Genomic DNA, 18,332 nt, shown 5'->3' on the forward strand with positions numbered 1-18,332 from the left:
GTTTATCCTTAGAGGTGTAAAGAAATTATTAACTAGCTAATCTTAATCTGAAAAAATGTATAACTGTACTTATTTGAAAAATTATAACTTCAGAAAAATTATAATTGGGCCATAAATCCCTTCGTGGTCGCCATTCAAATGTGAGAACATTTTTACTAATTTACTGGGGTCTCATCTGACTGGAGGACTAATCTGGGGGTTTTTGACTGGCTGGCTATCTGACTGCTATTAATTTAATATGGGCCATTTATAAAGTTCCCCCACACTTGCTCCGCTCCCAAATTGATAAGGAAATGGTTAAGAAGCCTCTTAACTAAATAATCAAAGCAGAGTTTATTTATGAGATACAAATTAAACATAAAAATACAAAGAAATAAAATGTACAACCTGAATAAGCATTCAGGCTTTCCCGCACGTCTCTCTCCTTCCGCTGCACCTGGAACTTGTTAGCGTTCTCAGTACCAACTGACCTTCTTCTAGTGTCCCCCTCACTGAAAAGCCCCCTACTTCACTCTTTAACTTCTCTCTCACTACTGTAGTCTCAGTCTCCTTTGCGAACCCCCTTTCTGTCTAACTTCCCTCTCGATACTGCCGCTGAACCCTGAAAAGCCCCTCTCTCGCTTTCTCCTTCCTGTACTGTCTCCTTCTGTTCTTTTTTTTTGGGGGGGGGTCTGATTTCTTTATTCTTTTGTTTCTCTCCCAAGCCCCTGTGATTGAAGGGCAGGAAGAGGTGGTCACTATGGGCGCCAGGGACTCAGGGGTCAGAATAGAAAGAGGAAGGAGATCCCCTCAACAACTGTTTACAGTATCCTCCTTCCCTCGACAGAGGCCAGAAAGAAGCACTTATGGAGGTTTGAGCCCCTACCCCCCACTCCAGGGCACCTGAACCCTAGAGCTGCACACTCCCAGAACCCCATGGGGCCAGGACCTTCCCCAGCATCCCAAGGAGTTCCTTTGCCCCATGAGATCTCAGCTGAAAAATGTAGAAAAACACATAGCATGCTTATATAGAAAAAAAAAGTGCGTGCGCGCACATATGAAATCCTATGTGGGTAAAGACAGGAAAAGGGAGGGGGTATGGAGAGGCCTACAAGAAGGGACCTAGCAAAGGCTATAGCTGGGGGGTGGGGAGAGAGCAGGGGAAGCACCATGAGACAGAGGTTTCTAATAAATTACCCTCCATGTGGATGAGATCCCAGGTTTGCACCTCCTTAATTCTCCTGATTCTGCTTATCTACCTGTATGCTGAGGAGAGAGAGAGAGAAAGAAAGACAGAGCAGGCTAGGCAGACAGCTCCCTGAGCAGACAGACAGGTGCAGAGATAGACAGATGGCCATGCAGGTGGAGAGATGGACAGACAGGCCAGCCAGAAAGAAGGGTAAGAGGCCAGGTAAAGGGGGCTGGGCTATGTGGCTAGCAGTGCCCTCCTCTCCCCCCAATCAGTAGGGGCAGGGTCGGGACTGGCCTAGGCCCTTATGACAGCCCATTCAGGAAATCCAGGAGTCCAGAGTGCCATTCCTCTGGCTTGTCCAGGTAGCAGGGGTGTCCTGCGCCCACCATCACCATCACCTGGTGGTTAGGCAGCTGTTGCAGGTGCTTGAGGCTTGACTCCCCCATGGGATCTTGGTCTCCATACACGATCAGAGTGGGGGTCTTCACACGGCCATAGTCAGCAGGGCTGACTTTATCTGTGCAGATTGGGGCGACGGGCACGTAGCCACAGAGCTGGGAGTTAGGTGCTGTGAGGAAGGGCAGTGAATACATTCCACTTAGAGATGGGCTGACCAGGGCCGTGGGCCCTAGCTCCAGAGCCTCCAACACAGCCTGCAGAAAGCTGCTGGGAGCCAGCTCCCCAATGGGTGTGGGGGCAGATGCCTCCTTGGAGTGGCCTAGACCTGGTGGACTCAGAGGGATCAGTGCAGACGGGCCAGGGCCAGGGTGACTGCGCAGGCGGGCTGGCCCGGGGGCTGGGCTGGGCAGGAAAGGAGGGGCAGGGGCAGACGCCCGCCCCAGCACAGGGCTGCAGCCTCCTTCTGTTCTCTTAATCTTCCGGCCTCCCCTTTTACTGTCTTCTCCCCTATATATGTGTTCCCTCTCTCCCCTCAAACCTCAGGCTCCCTATGCCCCGCACAGGCCAAGTTAATCCACCGACCGTGCTAGTGCTGTGGCCAGGGGCTCGAATGTCCCATGCCTACCACACCCAGGGCTCCAGGGGCCTGTGCCCCCTGCTGTGCGCCTGGGACCTCTGCACGGGCTGTGCCAGAGCCCGGCCTGGACAAAGCCCAGGATCTCTGGGATAGATCCCCTCAGGGTGTAGGGAGCTGGGGCTTTTTTCCCCCAGCCTTCTGACATGGTATCCAGTAAAGCCCAGAGGGCTTTTGAGCTCAGCTGAAGCGGAGGGGGTGGGGCACCAGCCCCTCTTACACAGAAAAAACCCCTGAGGGCCTAAGGCTTTTTAATCTCAGCCCAAACCCAGGGTCCCCAGATCAAAACAAATTCCCACAGAGGTTTTAAGCTTTGTGCCTAGATTTGTATCATTGCAGTGGAAGAGACTGTTAAATCAAGTGCCAGCTAGTAGCAGAGGGTTTGAGCTTGGTGATCCCTTATGTATTTCAAACAGCCCAACGGACTTAATCTTTGCACTTATTTCTAAGGCTACACTTTTGAGGATATAACCTGGGAATGTCTGTTTCTGCATCTTGAACAACCCACTGTGGAGATTTAAATGAGGACGTTAGTTGCCTCTAGAGGACTGTAAAAGTGATTCCTCTGCCAATATTGTCCCAGTGCAACAGTAGCAGAGGATTTCCATACAGTGGTTTCAGGAAGCAGCCTTAACACCTGTTGGAGCCACATGTTTGCTGTAGACTGTGATCCTTTTGCTCTTTTTGCAGAAACTCTTTTCAATTTTCCTTTCAATTTTTTTCATCATAAAATTGGATTTAAATACTTCTCTGTGACTAAGGTTTAAGGACTTTTGAGGTCTTACCTGCTAAATTATAAAGTTAATTTTTTAAAGGCCATGTCTGTGACTTTTTTTTTCTATATAAGCATGCTATGTGTTTTTCTATGTACTTGTGCTGATTAAAATACATTTGATAAGTTATGTCTAAAATTAAATGAAAAAAAAAACCATGAAATGTTGCTTTATTTAACAACATTCGTGGTTTCTCTTCCATGAAGACACAGGCCTGGAGCATTTCCTCTGAAATGACATTCCATTGCATGGACATCCTCTGATATAAGCTGACCTCATATAGGATCTGACATTTCACTGTTTCAGAATTTTACAAATTGGCACATGTTATCTTACAATCTGTGTTCACATGACTTGTCAGCTTCTCCCTGGTCCTCTGCCATCTTGGCCAGGGCATTGGCCTTGGCTTCTAGCCCAGTATAACAAGGTCTGACTATAAGTGGCAGCTGGAATCGGTGTGGCTTTCTTCATCCACAGTTGCCATGCCAAAGGCACAAGGGAAGTTCTGGTGTCACCACTTCTGACTGCCCCATGGAGCCTTTTTTTTTTCTTTTTTTTCTTTTTTTTAATGTGGAGAGAAATTACCACAGTTTGGAGATATCTGAGAGGCAATAGGCTGACCAAACCCTACTTCCTCCATCCATGGACCACTCTCCTTCTGCTTTGCCTTACACTTTCTGTGTCCTGTCCTTCTGGAGCCAGAAGGAGACACTTTAAGCTCTTTGCTTGGATTCAAAAAAGGATAGTAGGTAAATAGTATATGAAAAAAAAGACTTTTGAAGAACATTCAAAATTAGATGTAAACTTTCAGGCAGTTTTAAACCTCTGAAAAAAGTTACCAAATTGGGAAATCCCATGTCATGTTAATCCCATGTAATAATACTATCTCAGAGCTCCAATTTGGGGTGTTTTCAAGTTCAACATTGTTATCTTAAGGCTTAATATGTGTTATTTATATTCCCAAATTGTTTTACTCTTTAAATGTATGGAAAGCTTATTTTATCATCCAGTGTAAGGGTTTTTTTATGCCATTTCTTTCTGGTTTCATGCTTCTCTGATTTCAAGGTTGCAGTCAGTGGCAAAAATCATATTCGTTCCATGTACATTCCAGGTATAGAACATGTGTGTCCCATATACTAAAGCTTTCCCATACTGTGCTTCCAGACTATTTAAATGGATGTGAAGGAACACTGGGGACTTCACCAAACATCTGTGGCATCAAACCCTTATTGTGCAGATAATTCTGCTACATGCTATGAAATTCACATAGAGAAGTGTGACCTGGCCTTGTTCTCATGTAGTTTACAGTCTAGTTGGCAGTAGGACCCATATGCAAATAATCATAATATCAAATAATAAGGATGAAAGAGAGGTAGAGGCCAAAGCATGATGAGGTCTGACTGAGGAAGGAAGGATACTTCCTCCTCTGGGCTTTGAAGGGGCAAGTGGGGCAGGAAGAAGTGGCAAAGAAGGGGGTGGACAGAGGTGCCAGGGAAAGGTCTGAGGAGAAGCTGGCATTTGAACTAGATCTTAAAGTAGGAGTAAAATTTCAATAGATGGAGAATGACCTGAGGGGACCTGGAGGGGAACAAAGGAGCTCTTGGTCTGGTATTGTCTTTTCTATCATCCAAATTACATAGGTTTTCCATACAATTGGTGAATATAAAATGTTATTGCCAATTGAGACTCTAAATTTAGTGAGGCATAAAGAATGCCCTATTTTTCCAGGACATGTAGAATAATTTCCATTGGCAGATTATTTTTTTTACCCCAAACTCACATTAGCTCTCCAAATTGCAAGATGCTCTTTTGCTTCTTCCCACGTGAATATAACAGGAAAAATAATTTAGGTTTTTTTTTTTTAAAGAACTATTATAATTAGGGTCCTCTAAACCACCCACATAAGATGTTTATGACACATTTGTAAGATATTGACTTGTGATCAATAATGTAGAAGCCAAAATAAAAACAAAGACGTTTATTTTATATCTCAGAATGGTTTTCTACACATAAAAAAGTAAACCATGGGTTAGTTAGTTTGTTTGGTTATTACAGATGGAGAGATAGGTGTCTCCTGAGGCACCTTTCTATTTGAGTGCTTTCAGGAGCAAGGACACTATTATTCTTTCTTTTCTGCTTCCTCAGGTGTGAGAAAGGTTTAGGATGCAAGATGGGTGAGGATTGGTTAAATTTTCAGGGGAAAAGCTTCAGAAAATGATTACACAAAAGGGGAGTATCAGAAATTATTCTCTTGCTTAAAACTAGTCATAGCAGCTAGGTGACTAGCTGCAGCAGGATTGACAGAAAATACATCTGAACACCTACAACCATGAACAAATTTTTCAAAGACTCAGGATACTAATTTAAGATTAGTCTTATAGGAATCTTTGAATAAATGTCTGTATATAACATTATTGTTACATTAAATTGAGAACTGTTAAAGAATTTGTGACAAAGGTACACAAATTTACCTTTATTTCTTTAATATGTTCCTTAAAAAATAACTGTGACTTCTGGGACTTCCGGGATGGAGCCAAGATGGCGGAGGAAAGGCAGTGAGCTCTCAAACTCATGACACAATCGCTCCAAAAAACATCCAAATGTTTTAAACATAGGATAATGCCTGGAACAGCAAACCCCACAGAAGAATGTGCTTAAATCATCTTCTAACCAAGAATGGCTTGGAAGGTCAGAAGGAGGGAGCTTCTGTGCTGAGACAGGAGTGGAGCCCAACCCCACAGTCACCCTAACACAGATCCACTCCCAGGAAGGCCTTGCCAGAGAAGGAGACCCCCAGAGCCTCTGAATCAGCTGAAGCGCCAGTGTCGTCTGGAACTTAGCTCACAGTCTGGTGAGAGGGCTGAGCCCTTGGCAGGGGGGAGATGACAGGGGTCTATGCTGGTGCTGAGGCAGAACTTGGGTTTTTCACCTCTGCTGGGAACCAGGAGGTAGGCTTGAGTAGCAGTGGCCCAGGTGGGGGAGGGGAACAGGCTCGTCAGGGGGCTGACAACCACAACACACAAAGCTGGTTGATTAGCAAGTTGGTCTGGGGTTATCTACAGACCAGGAAACAGGCCAGGAGAGTGAAGAACCTGATCCTCCTTAAATCATACCACCTGGGACTTCTGAAGGTGGGATAGTGCAGCCTGGAAACAGTGCCCCACTTTTAAGGAGCTAAAAGTTAAGTAAAAGAAAGGCAACATGAGCAGACAGAGAAAGGTGAGGACCACAGAAAGTTTCTTTAGTGACAAGGTCGAGGTGCACCCTCAGAGGAAAATGTCAATGTCAGGGCCCCTATATCTAAAGTTTCCAAGAAAAACATGAATTGGTTTCAGGCCATAGAGGAGCTCAAAAAGGATTTCAAAGATAAAGTTAGAGAGTTAGAGGAAAAAATGGAAAGAGAAATGAGGGTGATACAGGAAAGACATGAGAAAAAGGTCAACAGTTTGAAAAGTCAAATTGGCCAAATGGAAAAGGAGGTACAAAAGCTCTCTGACAAAAATAATTACGTAAGAATTAGGATTAAACAGATGGAAGCTAGTGACTCTATGGGAAACCAAAACACAATAAAGCAAATCCAAATGAATAAAAAAATTAGAGGGCAATGTGAAATATCTTCTTGGAAAAACTGCTGACCTGGAAAATAGGCCCAGGAGAGATTAACTTGAAAATTATTGGTCTAACTGAAAACCATGATCAAGGAAAGAGCTTAGACACCATCTTCCAAGAAATTGTCAGGGAAAATTGCCCTTGATATTCTAGAAGCAGAAGGTAAAATAGAAATTGAAAGAATCCACCAATCACCTCCAGAAAGAGATCCCAAAAGGAAAACTCCTAGGAATATTATAGCCAAATTCCAGAGCTCTCAGGTCAAGGAGAAAATATTGCAAGCTGCCAAAAAGAATTCAAGTACTGTGGAGCCCCAGTCAGGATAGCACAGGATCTAGCAGCTTCTATATTAAAGGACTGGAGGGCATGGAATATGATATTCCAGAGGGCAAAGGAATTGGGATTAAAACCAAGAATCACCTACCTAGCAAAACTGGGCATAATCTTTCAGAGGAAAAAATGGGACTTGTGTTTCGTTTTATTTTTTTGTTTTGGTGAGGCAATTGGGGTTAAGTGACTTGCCCAATGTCACCCAGCTAGTAAGTGTCAAGGGTCTGAGGCTAGATTTTGAACTCAGGTCCTCCTGAATCCAGGGCTGGTACTCTATCCACTGGGCCACCTAGCTGCCCCCCCAAAATGTGACTTTAATGAAAAAGAGGACTTTCAGGTATTTGTGATGAAAAGACCTGAACTGAATGGCAAATCTGACTTTCAAATAAAAGACCCTAGAGAACCAAAAAAAATTGGAGTTGGGGGACATAGCTGGGGTCATGCTATCTTGTGTCTGAGGCTATGTTTTGTCTGAGACCCTCCTGAGTCCAGGGTGGATGCTTTGTCTACTATGTCACCGAGCTGCCCCATGATGACATCTTTAGGGTTAAATTGAGGAGTGAGGGGATTGCATTGGGGGAGGGGGAAGGGCAGAGGTGAAATCCTACATGAAAGAAACAGGAAAGGGCTTATGGAGTAGGTGAAGAGATGGGGGAGGAGCAGGGCAGTAAATGAATTTTACACTCATCAGAAAAGGCTCAAAACCCTCAATTTCATTAGAATTGGCTCAAGAAGAGAATAACATACACACTCAATTGGGTGGAGTAATCTCTCTAACCCTGCAGGAAAAGAGGAGGGGAAGGGGACAAAGAGAGAGGGGCAAAAGAAGGAAGGGCAGATTGGGGGAGGGGACAGACAGAAGCAAATCCCTTTTTGAAGAGGGATAGAATGAAAGAAGATGGATAATAGAATAAATATCATGGGGAAGGGAACAGGATGGAAGGGAAACAGTTAACAATAGTAATCATGAAAAAGAGAAAAGGGGAAAAATTGTACAAAAAATATTTATAGCAACTTTTTGTGGTGGCTAATAATTGAGAATCAAGGGAATGTCCATCAATTGAGGACTGACAGAAGAAGCTGTGGTATATATAATTTTGGTAGAATGGTCTTGTGCTATAGGAAATGACAAACAGGATGATCTCAGAAAAACCGGGAAAGACTCATGAACTGATGTGTAGTGAAGTGAACAGAGTTGGGAGGACATTGTATATGTATATGTGTATGTGTATGTGTATGTGTATGTGTATGTGTATGTGTATGTGTATGTGTATGTGTATGTGTATGTGTATGTGTATGTGTATGTATATGTATATGTATATGTATATGTATATGTATATGTATATGTAGTGACAGCAGTATTGTTCAATGAGCAATTGTGAATGACTTAACTACTCTGAGCAAGGCAATGATCCAAGACAATCCCAAGGGACAAATGAAGAAGCTTACTATTCACCCCCATAGAAAGAACTGATAAAAAGAGCACTTGTGGATTGTACATATATAACCTAGTTGATGTATTGTGGAGGGGGGTGGAAGGGGAGGGAGGGACAAAAATTTGTAACTCTAAATCTGCTGAAAATGAATGTTGAAAACTACTCTTACATGTAACTGGAAAAAATAAATGTTTGTTGCTAAAAACAAAAACAAAAAAATCAATATAGTCAAATCAGAAAAAGAAAAATCACTGTTAGAAGGACCTTATAATTCAAAGGACTGAGAGCTGGAGCAGGTTTGCAGAAATGATCTTGTCCCCTCCTCATACTTGTTAACCTGGAAATTAAGGAAACAATCAATATAGGAGACATAAGGTCTTTAATCGGAGCAGAGGAACTATAGCTCGTGGTATCACAAAGCTTGGAAGCTAAGAATACCCAAAGATGGGAACAGAAGACAGGGTTTTTATGGGGTAACAGAACAAAAAGGGAATCAAAAGATTGCTCCAGAGTGACAAATAGCTACAGAATGTTAAATGAACCATTAACAAAAGAAATAATAGAACTGCTCCTAAGTATAGGCATTACTGACTCTTAATAGGAACTATTTAATGTAGATGGACTCTCTTACATAATAACATAAAGTCCTGGGAGTATGATGGGGAACATTGGGAGGGGATAAGTTACTTGGGGGGAGGTCCATAAGTCCATCAAGAGTCTGGAAATGACAAAGCCAGTCAGCCCCAGGCAATTCATTTGTCTGGGAAAGAGGGGACTGGGTGGGGAATCAGTTCTCAGTAAATTTTGCAGTTCTCATACTCCACAGTCCCCCTTGGTCTGCATCCTTGTGGCTGAACTCTTTTTATCATGCCCATCTGTCTACCTTTGCACAAAGAGCAGGGCCCTTTGCTTGGAATGTCCTCCTTATTCACCTCTGCTCTGAGAATCTCTGGCTTTCTTCAAGACTCAGGTCACATAGCACATACCTTCTTGAGGATGCCTTTCCTAGTCCTTCCAGCTACTAGTGACTTTTCTGAAGGTTATCTCCCTTCTATTCTGTACCTATCTCATAGATTCTATTTCTTTCTTTCTTTTTTTTTTCTGGGGCAGTGAGGGTTAAGTGACTTGCCCAGGGTCACACAGCTAGTAAGTGTCAAGTGTCTGAGGTCAGATTTGAACCCAGGTCCTCCTGAATCCAGGGCTGGTGCTTTATCCACTGTGCTACCTAGCTGCCCCATGGATTCTATTTCTATACATGTTTTTTTCCTTTATTAAAATATAGCCTCCTTGAGGGAAGGGACAGTTTTTGTCTTTTTTCAATCACTGGTGCTTGTCACTGTGCCTGACATATAGAGTGAGTGACTGAGAAATGCTTGCTGATGGAATGTTTGTACCCAGAACTCCCCACACACTGGGTTCACTCAAAGCCAGTCACTTCATTTTTCTAGATATGTCTCAGTTTCCACGCGATTTCTGGAGGAAAAAGCCTTGTCAGGACTTTATCAGCTCTCAGGTTCTTTGATCTGTCCTGCTTATTTTGGGTAACCTTTCCTCTAATTAATTCAATAAGCATTTATGAAGCCAGGCAGGGTGCTAGGGGCTGGGGATGACTTTGACACCCCCAGGTCTGCCACTGGTCTCTGACTCCCAGTCTTAGAGTTGTTTTTTTCTCAAAAAGAAAAATGACTAAAAATACCAGAGGATCCAGATCTACAAGGGACCTCAGAGACTACTTAGCTCTCCCCTCCCCATTTTATAAACAAGATACTGAGGACCTGGGTGGGTTAAGTAATTTACCCAAGGTAACAAAGGGGACATCTTAGGCTTCCATGGCCTATCCAGCATTCTTTCTGCCTCTCCTCTAGGGTGAAATAGCTGGCAAGTGGGAGGGAAGGAATGAGATCTTTAAGGGAATGCTCACCTTCTACCTCTCCTGGGCAGACTGTTTGTAGTTAAGGGTTGAAGCTACAGGGATCACTTAGCAGGTGGCAAGAAGGAAGCCTGCAACCATGGGGAAAATGACCTACAATTAGGGCTCATATGTCCAAGGCATTCTAAGGTTTACAAAGTGTTTTAGGTACATGATCTAAATGGATCATCACAGCTAACCTGTGACCTGGCTGCTTCATTATTATCCCCCAGCCTCACATCTCTGCCCTCTCCAGTCTATCCTCAAGTCCTGACAGGATCTTCTTAAGTACTGACCACATCACCATCACCACCCAGCCCACCATGCAGTAAACTCCAGGGGCTCCCCATTACCTGCAGGCCCATACATACATAAAGTTCCCTGGCCTGTAAAGCCCTTCCTAACCTGGCCCTTCCTGCCTTTGCAGTCTTCTTGGCACCATTTGTCCTTTCACCCTGAAAGATCCACTGACTCTGACCTCCTTATTGTTCCATGAGCAAGCCACTTCATCTCCTAACTCCAAGCATTTTCACTGATTGAGCCAATGAGAGGAACTTCTTCCCTCCTCATCTCTACTTCCTAACTCCCCTGGCCTCCTTCAAGTTGAAGCTAAAATTCTACATCCTGCAAGACTTTCCATAACATTAATGCCTTCCCTCTTCTGGTTACCTTCATTAGTCATACATCCATGTATATATGTGTATACTTATTATAATAGTTATATATAACTAAATACAGCATATAGCCATTTACAGGTATAGACATATATGTATATAAAGTAGTACCCTGCATGTTCTCTCTCCCATTAGACTGTGAGCTTCTCAAGAGTAAGAGCTATTCTCTCATTTCCTTGTATCCCCAGTGTTTAACACAACACCTGGCACTTAGTAAATTTAGTGACTTTCCCAGTTCTGCTGGTGCAGTATCTCCACTTAACTCCAGGTGCTGAGTCCTAAAAATCCCTGGAGCCACAACTCTTTTTACATATTGCCCCAGGGCTGTCCTCCCAGCCAGTCAAAGGGCCCTTGACCTGGGAGGAGGAGCTTGAGGAGTGAGGGACATAGATAAGGTCAGGAGTTCTGGGATGTCCAGAAGAGGCAGCCTCAGGACCCCAGAAGTACCTAAGGTCTTGCAGGAACAGCCAGGGCTCCTTTACTGAAGTGACCATGGTGCAAGGAGCTCCCTGGGGTTGGTGGCTGCTGCTGCTGGTGCCCCTGCTCTTTGGTACCTATGCAGAGGGCATGTTCAGGAGCTTGCTCAATGGTGCCTCTCCTAAAGTGACAAATCATTCTAACGAGCAATGGTTTTGGCAAAGACTGGACCATTTTGATTGGAAGTCCAAGGAACTCTGGAAACAGGTAATGGACACTGGAAAAAGAAAAGAAAGGCAAGGTGGGGCTATGGAATCAGACAGGCAGATGGTGCTGGTCACAGCATTGCTTTGGGGACAACAAAGGGACTACAATATATGAGAGTTGGAAGGGCCAGAGAGGGCACCTAGGCCAACCTTATTTTAGAGGAGGAGAGTCTTGTCAATGCTTGATCAAGGTAATAAGTGGCAAAGGCAGGATTTAAACTCAAATATTCTGATTCCCAATTGAACCCACTTTCCACCAAGTCACCCTGCCTCTGGAGTCCAGTGGAAGGGCTGCTGTGGGGCTGCTAAAAGACTTGGGGAAGCTAAGGGGTCAATCACTGGGTCCTCAGCTTTATGGTTTGGAGTTCTTGGGGCTGGTCAGTCTTTTGTGGTACGAGCTGGAAAGTTCTTTAGCCACTTCGTGATCAATCAGGGGATGGTTTTTCTCAGCTTACTTCAATTAAACTTGCTGTGCATTTGTGAAGAGTTTTCCACAGTATGTGCCAGGTGGAGTGTTTGGAGCTGGGCTTCCTTTTTAACCAGGGATTTCTTTGGTGTAAGGAAAGGTCTAAGTCTGCTACTGCTTTGTAATGTACAGTCTTAGAGGGTTGCCTGGGACACTGAGTGGTTATGTCAATTCATTAATGAGCATTTTGTAAGGGTCTGCTATGTGCCAGGCATTCTGCTGAGCACTGTGGGAACAAATAGAGATACCATAGCAAAACTGACATTGGCCCAGCCCTCAAGGACTGCATTCTGTCTGGGGAGACAATGTGTCAATAAATAGGTTTATACAGCCATTCATTTTCTGAAGCTCACTTGAATGGAGCAAGCTGATTGTTAAATTTTAAATGTGACCATTTTCACTTTGGAAATCAGCAGTTCCTACCAATCAGGGTCTGATCGATCATTTTCTTGGTTGACTAGTCACAAAAAAGTGTTATTGATGCAAATACAATGAAAATGTATCCTGCACACAGGTTTCCCCCCAGAGAGCCTGGTTGTTAAACCTTTACCAGCACACCCCTGTATTGCTCTATAAACATTGCTTGAGCTCAATAGGAGTGCAGGAGAAGGCTCAGGGAAGGTCATCATTACCAGACTGAAGGCCTGGAGAGAAAGATAAGATAATTTGGGAAGATGAAGCATAGCTGGGAGGGTCAGGACTCTCCTCTTGCAAATCATGATGTTTGATCTAAATTTTGAAGGACACTAAGAGACCTAAGGGGCAAAGGTGGGAAGGAACTGTATTCTGGGCATTTGGGGATAGCCTGTGAAGGGCAAGGAGAAGGGTTAATAAGGGCAAGAAGGCTAGCTTGCCAAGTTTGCTGAAAACATGTAAAATTAACCTGGAAAGGTAGGCAGTTTGGAGACAGGTTGTGGAGCCAGCAACTTTACTGGGACCCTGGAGATCATATACTATGTGTCAGGGGTGGAAAGTGAGCCCAGGATTCCCTGATTCACTGGCAAGGGGTGGGGGAGAGAGGAATGGAGAGAAAGAGAGATTGGGGGAGAGAGAGATGGAAGTAGGAGAGAGAGACAGGGAGCAGGGAAGAGACAGGAAGATAGAAGGAAGTGAGGAGGTAGAGAAGGAATAGAGAGAAAAGGAGGGAGGGCGAGGAAGAAAGGAAGAAGGGAGGGAAAGAGACAGACAGACAGAGAAAGAGTCAGAGGGAGGCAGGGAAAGAGAGAGGGGGAAAAGAAAGGGAAAGAGGAGAGAGATAAGGAGGAGAGTGGGAGAGGGGGAGCTAGAGGAGGGATGAAGAACAAGAGAATGGGGAAAGAGAGAGAAGAGGAGAAAATGGAGAGAGAAAGAATGCTTTTCCTGCATGCATTAGACTACTTTCTATTTTAAAGCTCTGACCCTGTATTTATCTTTTGTGAAGTACAAATTGTATATAAATCGATTTTGAGCAGGAAGAGCCCAATCAACATTCATTAAGAGCTTACTATGTACCAGGTACTGTGCTAAGCACTGGGAACAGTGGTCACCTACAACTTAGGTGGTTTTTGTTTGTTGGTTTTTTGGTTTTTTTGCAGGACAATAAGGGTTAAGTGACTTGCCCAGGGTCCCATAGCTAGTAAGTGTCAAGTGTCTGAACCTGGATTTGAACTCAGATCCTCCCGAATCCAGAGCCAGTGCTTTATCCACTGCGCCACCTAGCTGCCCCCTTAGCTTTTTTTTTTTTTGTGGGGCAATGAGGGTTAAGTGACTTGCCCAGGGTTACACACCTAGAACACCTTAGCTTTTAAGATGGAGTATTCACAGTGTTGGAGATGTTGGGCTTTTAAACAAAACTTTTAGGAAATCTAAGGAAATAAACATCTCCAGCTCTCCTCCATTTTATCAAGTTTACATATGGAGGATAATGCTTGCTTTCTCAAAGGGTTGTTGTGGGTACCAAATGAATACATACATAATAATTGACATTTATATAGTTCTTTGTCGACTTGACAGCCCTTTGTATACTTGAATTCATTCAAGTTGCCTGACAACCTGTGAGGGATGGGTGACAGGTATTACTGTTCCCATTTTGACTGATAAGGAAACTGAAGTTTGGAGAGATTGTCTCTAATACTCTAATAAGTATCAGAGACAGCCTTCATACCCAAAGCTTCCTGATTTCAATCAAACACCCTGCCTAGAAGGCTGCATTGTTTCTTGAAGTAAAGCTCTCAATATATATAGGAATGTAACCTATCATCATATCATCTGTACATATAGACAAAGGGGAAAAGAAATATTTGTAGTCTGATATGTAACATCCATCTAGACCTAAGACAATTCATTTAATTCCTTGGAGCTTGTTGGCTCATCTGTAAAATGAGGGAAGGGGGTGGGGGAGATATACTTTGAGAAACCACTTTGGCAGTTGCATTCTGGGAGCAGAGTTCAGCTTTACCCCTGGAAGTCAATCCTTTGAGCCATTTACTGGTATTCTGTGTCTACAGCTGAGGGCCCATCCCTATAGAGATATAGGGATGGGGCAGCTAGGTGGTGCAGTAGATAGAGTATCAGCCCTGGAGTCAGGAGGACCTGAGTTCAAATCTAGCCTCAGACACTTAACACTTACTAGCTGTGTGACCCTAGGCAAGTCACTTAACCCCAATTGCCTCACAAAATAATAATAATAATAATAATATACAAAAAGAGATATAGGGATGAAAGATGGGAGATGATAAGGATGATGATGATAGATAGATAGATAGATAGATAGATAGATAGATAGATACATATATTCATGTATGTATACATATATACACAGACTCATGTATCTACATTTGTGTATCCATAATACATATGTGCATACATGTATATTTATATATATACATAGTATTAATACATTGCCTGATTGAGAGGAATTAAGTTTAGTAGCTTATCCAAGGCCTTCCACTATAAAAATGGTCAACTGAAAGATACACAATAATGTCTCTATTGCTTAGATATTTTGTTGTCTCAAGTGGCTTTAAGCACAGCATGTTATCTCTCTGGGCCCAAGGCTCCTGGTCTGTAAAATGAGGAGCTGAATACGATGGTGTCCAAGATCTTTTCCAATTCTAAATCCTCTGATCTTTCATGAAATTGTCTTTTCCCTGGAAATCAGGTTAAAATGGTAACTGATCTGGAAACCTGCTAATGTGGGAGGGTAGCAGTTTGATCTCCCACTGGTTGGTGAATAGGATGGAATTGGGTGAGCAACCGTCCACTGAAATACTTCACAGAACCAGAGAGAGGAGGGAAAATCTGCTTCCATTTTCCTTAGGAATCCCAGGATCTGAGCTGCAAGCCTCAGAAGGCATCTCATCTGGAATACTTAATCTTTTTTGTGAGTCATGGTGCTCCCCAACAACAAGGATACTTTCAAATGCATAAAATCAAATACAGAAGCTAATTGCCCTGAGATGCAATCATCAAAATATTTTTCAAAAGAAATTCACAGATCCCAAGGTAGGAATCTAGCTCAACCCATATCTGGCCAAACACTTCTCCAAGAACTATCTGACAAGGGGCTCTCCAGCCTCCTTTGGTAGACTCCATCTATGGGCAGTTCTAACTGGTAGGAAGTTTTTCCTAATATGCAGCCAAACTTTACTCCAGTTTCCAAGAACTGCTCCTAAATGTGCCTTCCTGGGTGAAGAACATTACAATGTATTCATTCCTTCCTGTTCTATGAAAATTGAGTCCTTTTATATGCCAGACACTGGGCTAAGCACTTTACAGTAATCATTTCATTTTATCTTTGTGACAACGTTATCATTAACATCTTAGATAGCTGAGGAAACTGAGGTTAAGTGACTTGCCCAGGGTCAAATAGCTAGTAGTTATCTGAGGCTAGATTTGAACTCAGGTATTCTTCCTCTATCCACTGTACCACCCAGCTGCCTTCCACATGACAACTCTTTCATTTGCTTTAAAACTCAACTCAAATCTGATTGCTTACCCCCTGAGGGAGAAGGAAGAGGAAGGAGGGATAAAGAATGAAACCCCAAACTATAAATACATGTTTATTACATTAAAAACCCAACTCAAGCTCTGCCTTCTACCTGAAGTATTTCCTGATCAGTTTCTATTCCTCTCCCTCCCAAAACTACCTTGCATGTATTTATTCTGAATGTATGGATGTGTATACACACATCTCTGGATAGAATGTAAGCCCCTTGAGGACAAACTGTTTCACTGTTGCCTTTGTATTCCAAGCACCTGGCACAGTGTCTACAACATAGAAGAAACTTAATAAGCTTTGTTATCTGATTGCAGCCCTCCTCAGTCTTCTCCAGGTTAACCCCACCCAGCCATGAACCTTGAAAGACTGATAACTCACCTCTTTGCTATTCCCAGAACTTGGCATTCCATCTCCTACTCCTCTGCTCTTGCACAGACTGTCTTCTCTCCCTGAAAGGCATTCTCTCCTCACTTAACCAATACTAGGCTGGCACTGGTCTCCAGTCCTCTCCCTCCCTCAGCGTCCCTCTTGGACTGCTCCAACTCATCCTGCCCCGTCCTTTTAGGAGCATGTCTGAAAGCTAGATGGGGTCTGATCAGGGCAGCAGAGTACAACAGACCCACCCCTTATTCTGGATGCTGAGTCTCTGTTCATACAGCATCATCTCACATTAGTTTTCATGGCTGACTTTCCGTTTGCAGTCCAGGGAGATTCCCAGATCACAGTGTCTAAACTTTCCCCATGTTGTGAGGGCCCCCTCAAGACATTAAGATCATTCTCTACTCCTTAGGATTTAAATGATTTTCATTTCCTATTGCTGTAGTCAACCTCCTAGAATAAAAGTATTCTTGGAAAGCAGAAATGCTAATACTCAAGGTCTTGGGGCTGGAGTGAGGTGTGGGTCCTTCTGAAAGAAAAACAAAACTTCTGACATTGTTACTGAAAAAAAATATCTCAGGGTACCCCTTTCACATTCTCTTTCATCCTAAAGACCATAGATTTAGGGAGGGAAGAGAGCTTAGAGGTCATCCAATCTACCTCATTTACTTTTACTTTTACAGGTGAAAAGCCCAGAGAGCCCCGAGACCCAGGGATTCTGTGATTATCTCCAATACCCTACAGCCATAGTTTGTTTGTGTGTTGTCTCCCTCATGAGATCATGAGCTCCTTGTATGCAGACACTTTGTGTTTCCAGTGCTTAGAACAGTGCCTGGCTTGTAGTAGGTGTTTAATAAATTCTTGTTGACTTGATAGGATTGGTCCATATGACAACAGCTCATATGTCATAGATAATAAATGTTCATTGAACATTTGAGGCTGCTAGGTGGCACAGTGCCTGGAGTTGACCTTGGAGTCAGGAAGACCTAGGTTGAAAGACTGAAAAATCCTAACTCAGATAGTTTTATCAGCTTGTGTGACCCTGGGCAAGTCTCTTACCCTTTCTCAGACTCAGTTTCCTCATCTGTTAAGTGGGGATAATGATAACTTCTACTTCCCAAGGTGGTTGTGAGGATTTAATGAAATAACATGTAAAATGCTTTGCAAGCCTTAAAACACAATATAAATGCTAGCCATTAAATGAAATGTCTTGTTGTCTAGATGGAGATGGTGACTTAGATTAAACTAGGATGTAGGACTGGTCATTCCAGGGAGCCAAGACTACTGACTTCACCATGTTTTTTTTTTTTAACTCTTTTTTTTTTTTGGCAGGGCAATGAGGGTTAAGTGACTTTCCTAAGGTCACACAGCTAGTAAGTGTCTAGTATCTGAGGCTGGATTGGAACCCAGGTCCTCCTGAATCCAGGGCCTGTGCTTTATCCACTGTGTCACCTAGCTGGCCCTGACTTCACCATTTTTAGCATGTGCTTAGATCAGCATGGTTTAGTGGAAAGAACACTGGGATGGGATTCTCCTCTACCAGTTTATGTGAGACAAGCCTCTGTCAGTGCTTTGATGTATCTGTGACCTCATTGGCACTCTCTCCATAAGCACAAATAGCATATACCCATGACTTTTCCTACACAATTTCCCTCCGTGTCCTTCCATCACTCATTGACAGAAGAGCTGTCTACTCAACACTCTCGAGGCTAAAGGGAGGCAATAACACCCTCTCTGGGGAGTTTTGGAAACTTTAAAGTGGCATAAAAATGTGAGTTACCATCATCATCACCATCGTCAATCATCATCATTCTTAAATTACTTTCTTGTAAGAGCCAGTGCCAGAACATTGTTGACCAAAACACTCTAATTCTCAGTGACTAATATAGAC

At 43.3% G+C, this 18,332-nt stretch overlaps 1 protein-coding gene across 1 annotated transcript; it reads right to left on the minus strand.

The window, feature by feature from the left end:
* Nucleotides 1-1,441: 1,441 nt before the first annotated feature.
* On the minus strand, nt 1,442-11,429 carry LOC122747142 (protein ABHD14B-like). The gene is made up of 2 exons (XM_043993345.1): nt 11,383-11,429; nt 1,442-1,972 (listed from the first exon to the last, which is right to left on the minus strand). Exons 1-2 carry the CDS (start codon nt 11,427-11,429, stop codon nt 1,474-1,476), a joined length of 546 nt encoding a protein of 181 aa, XP_043849280.1. The 3' UTR covers nt 1,442-1,473.
* Between the last annotated feature and the right edge of the window lie 6,903 nt (nt 11,430-18,332).

Source organism: Dromiciops gliroides, chromosome 3, assembly GCF_019393635.1.
Source record: "Dromiciops gliroides isolate mDroGli1 chromosome 3, mDroGli1.pri, whole genome shotgun sequence".
Taxonomy (NCBI): domain Eukaryota; kingdom Metazoa; phylum Chordata; class Mammalia; order Microbiotheria; family Microbiotheriidae; genus Dromiciops; species Dromiciops gliroides.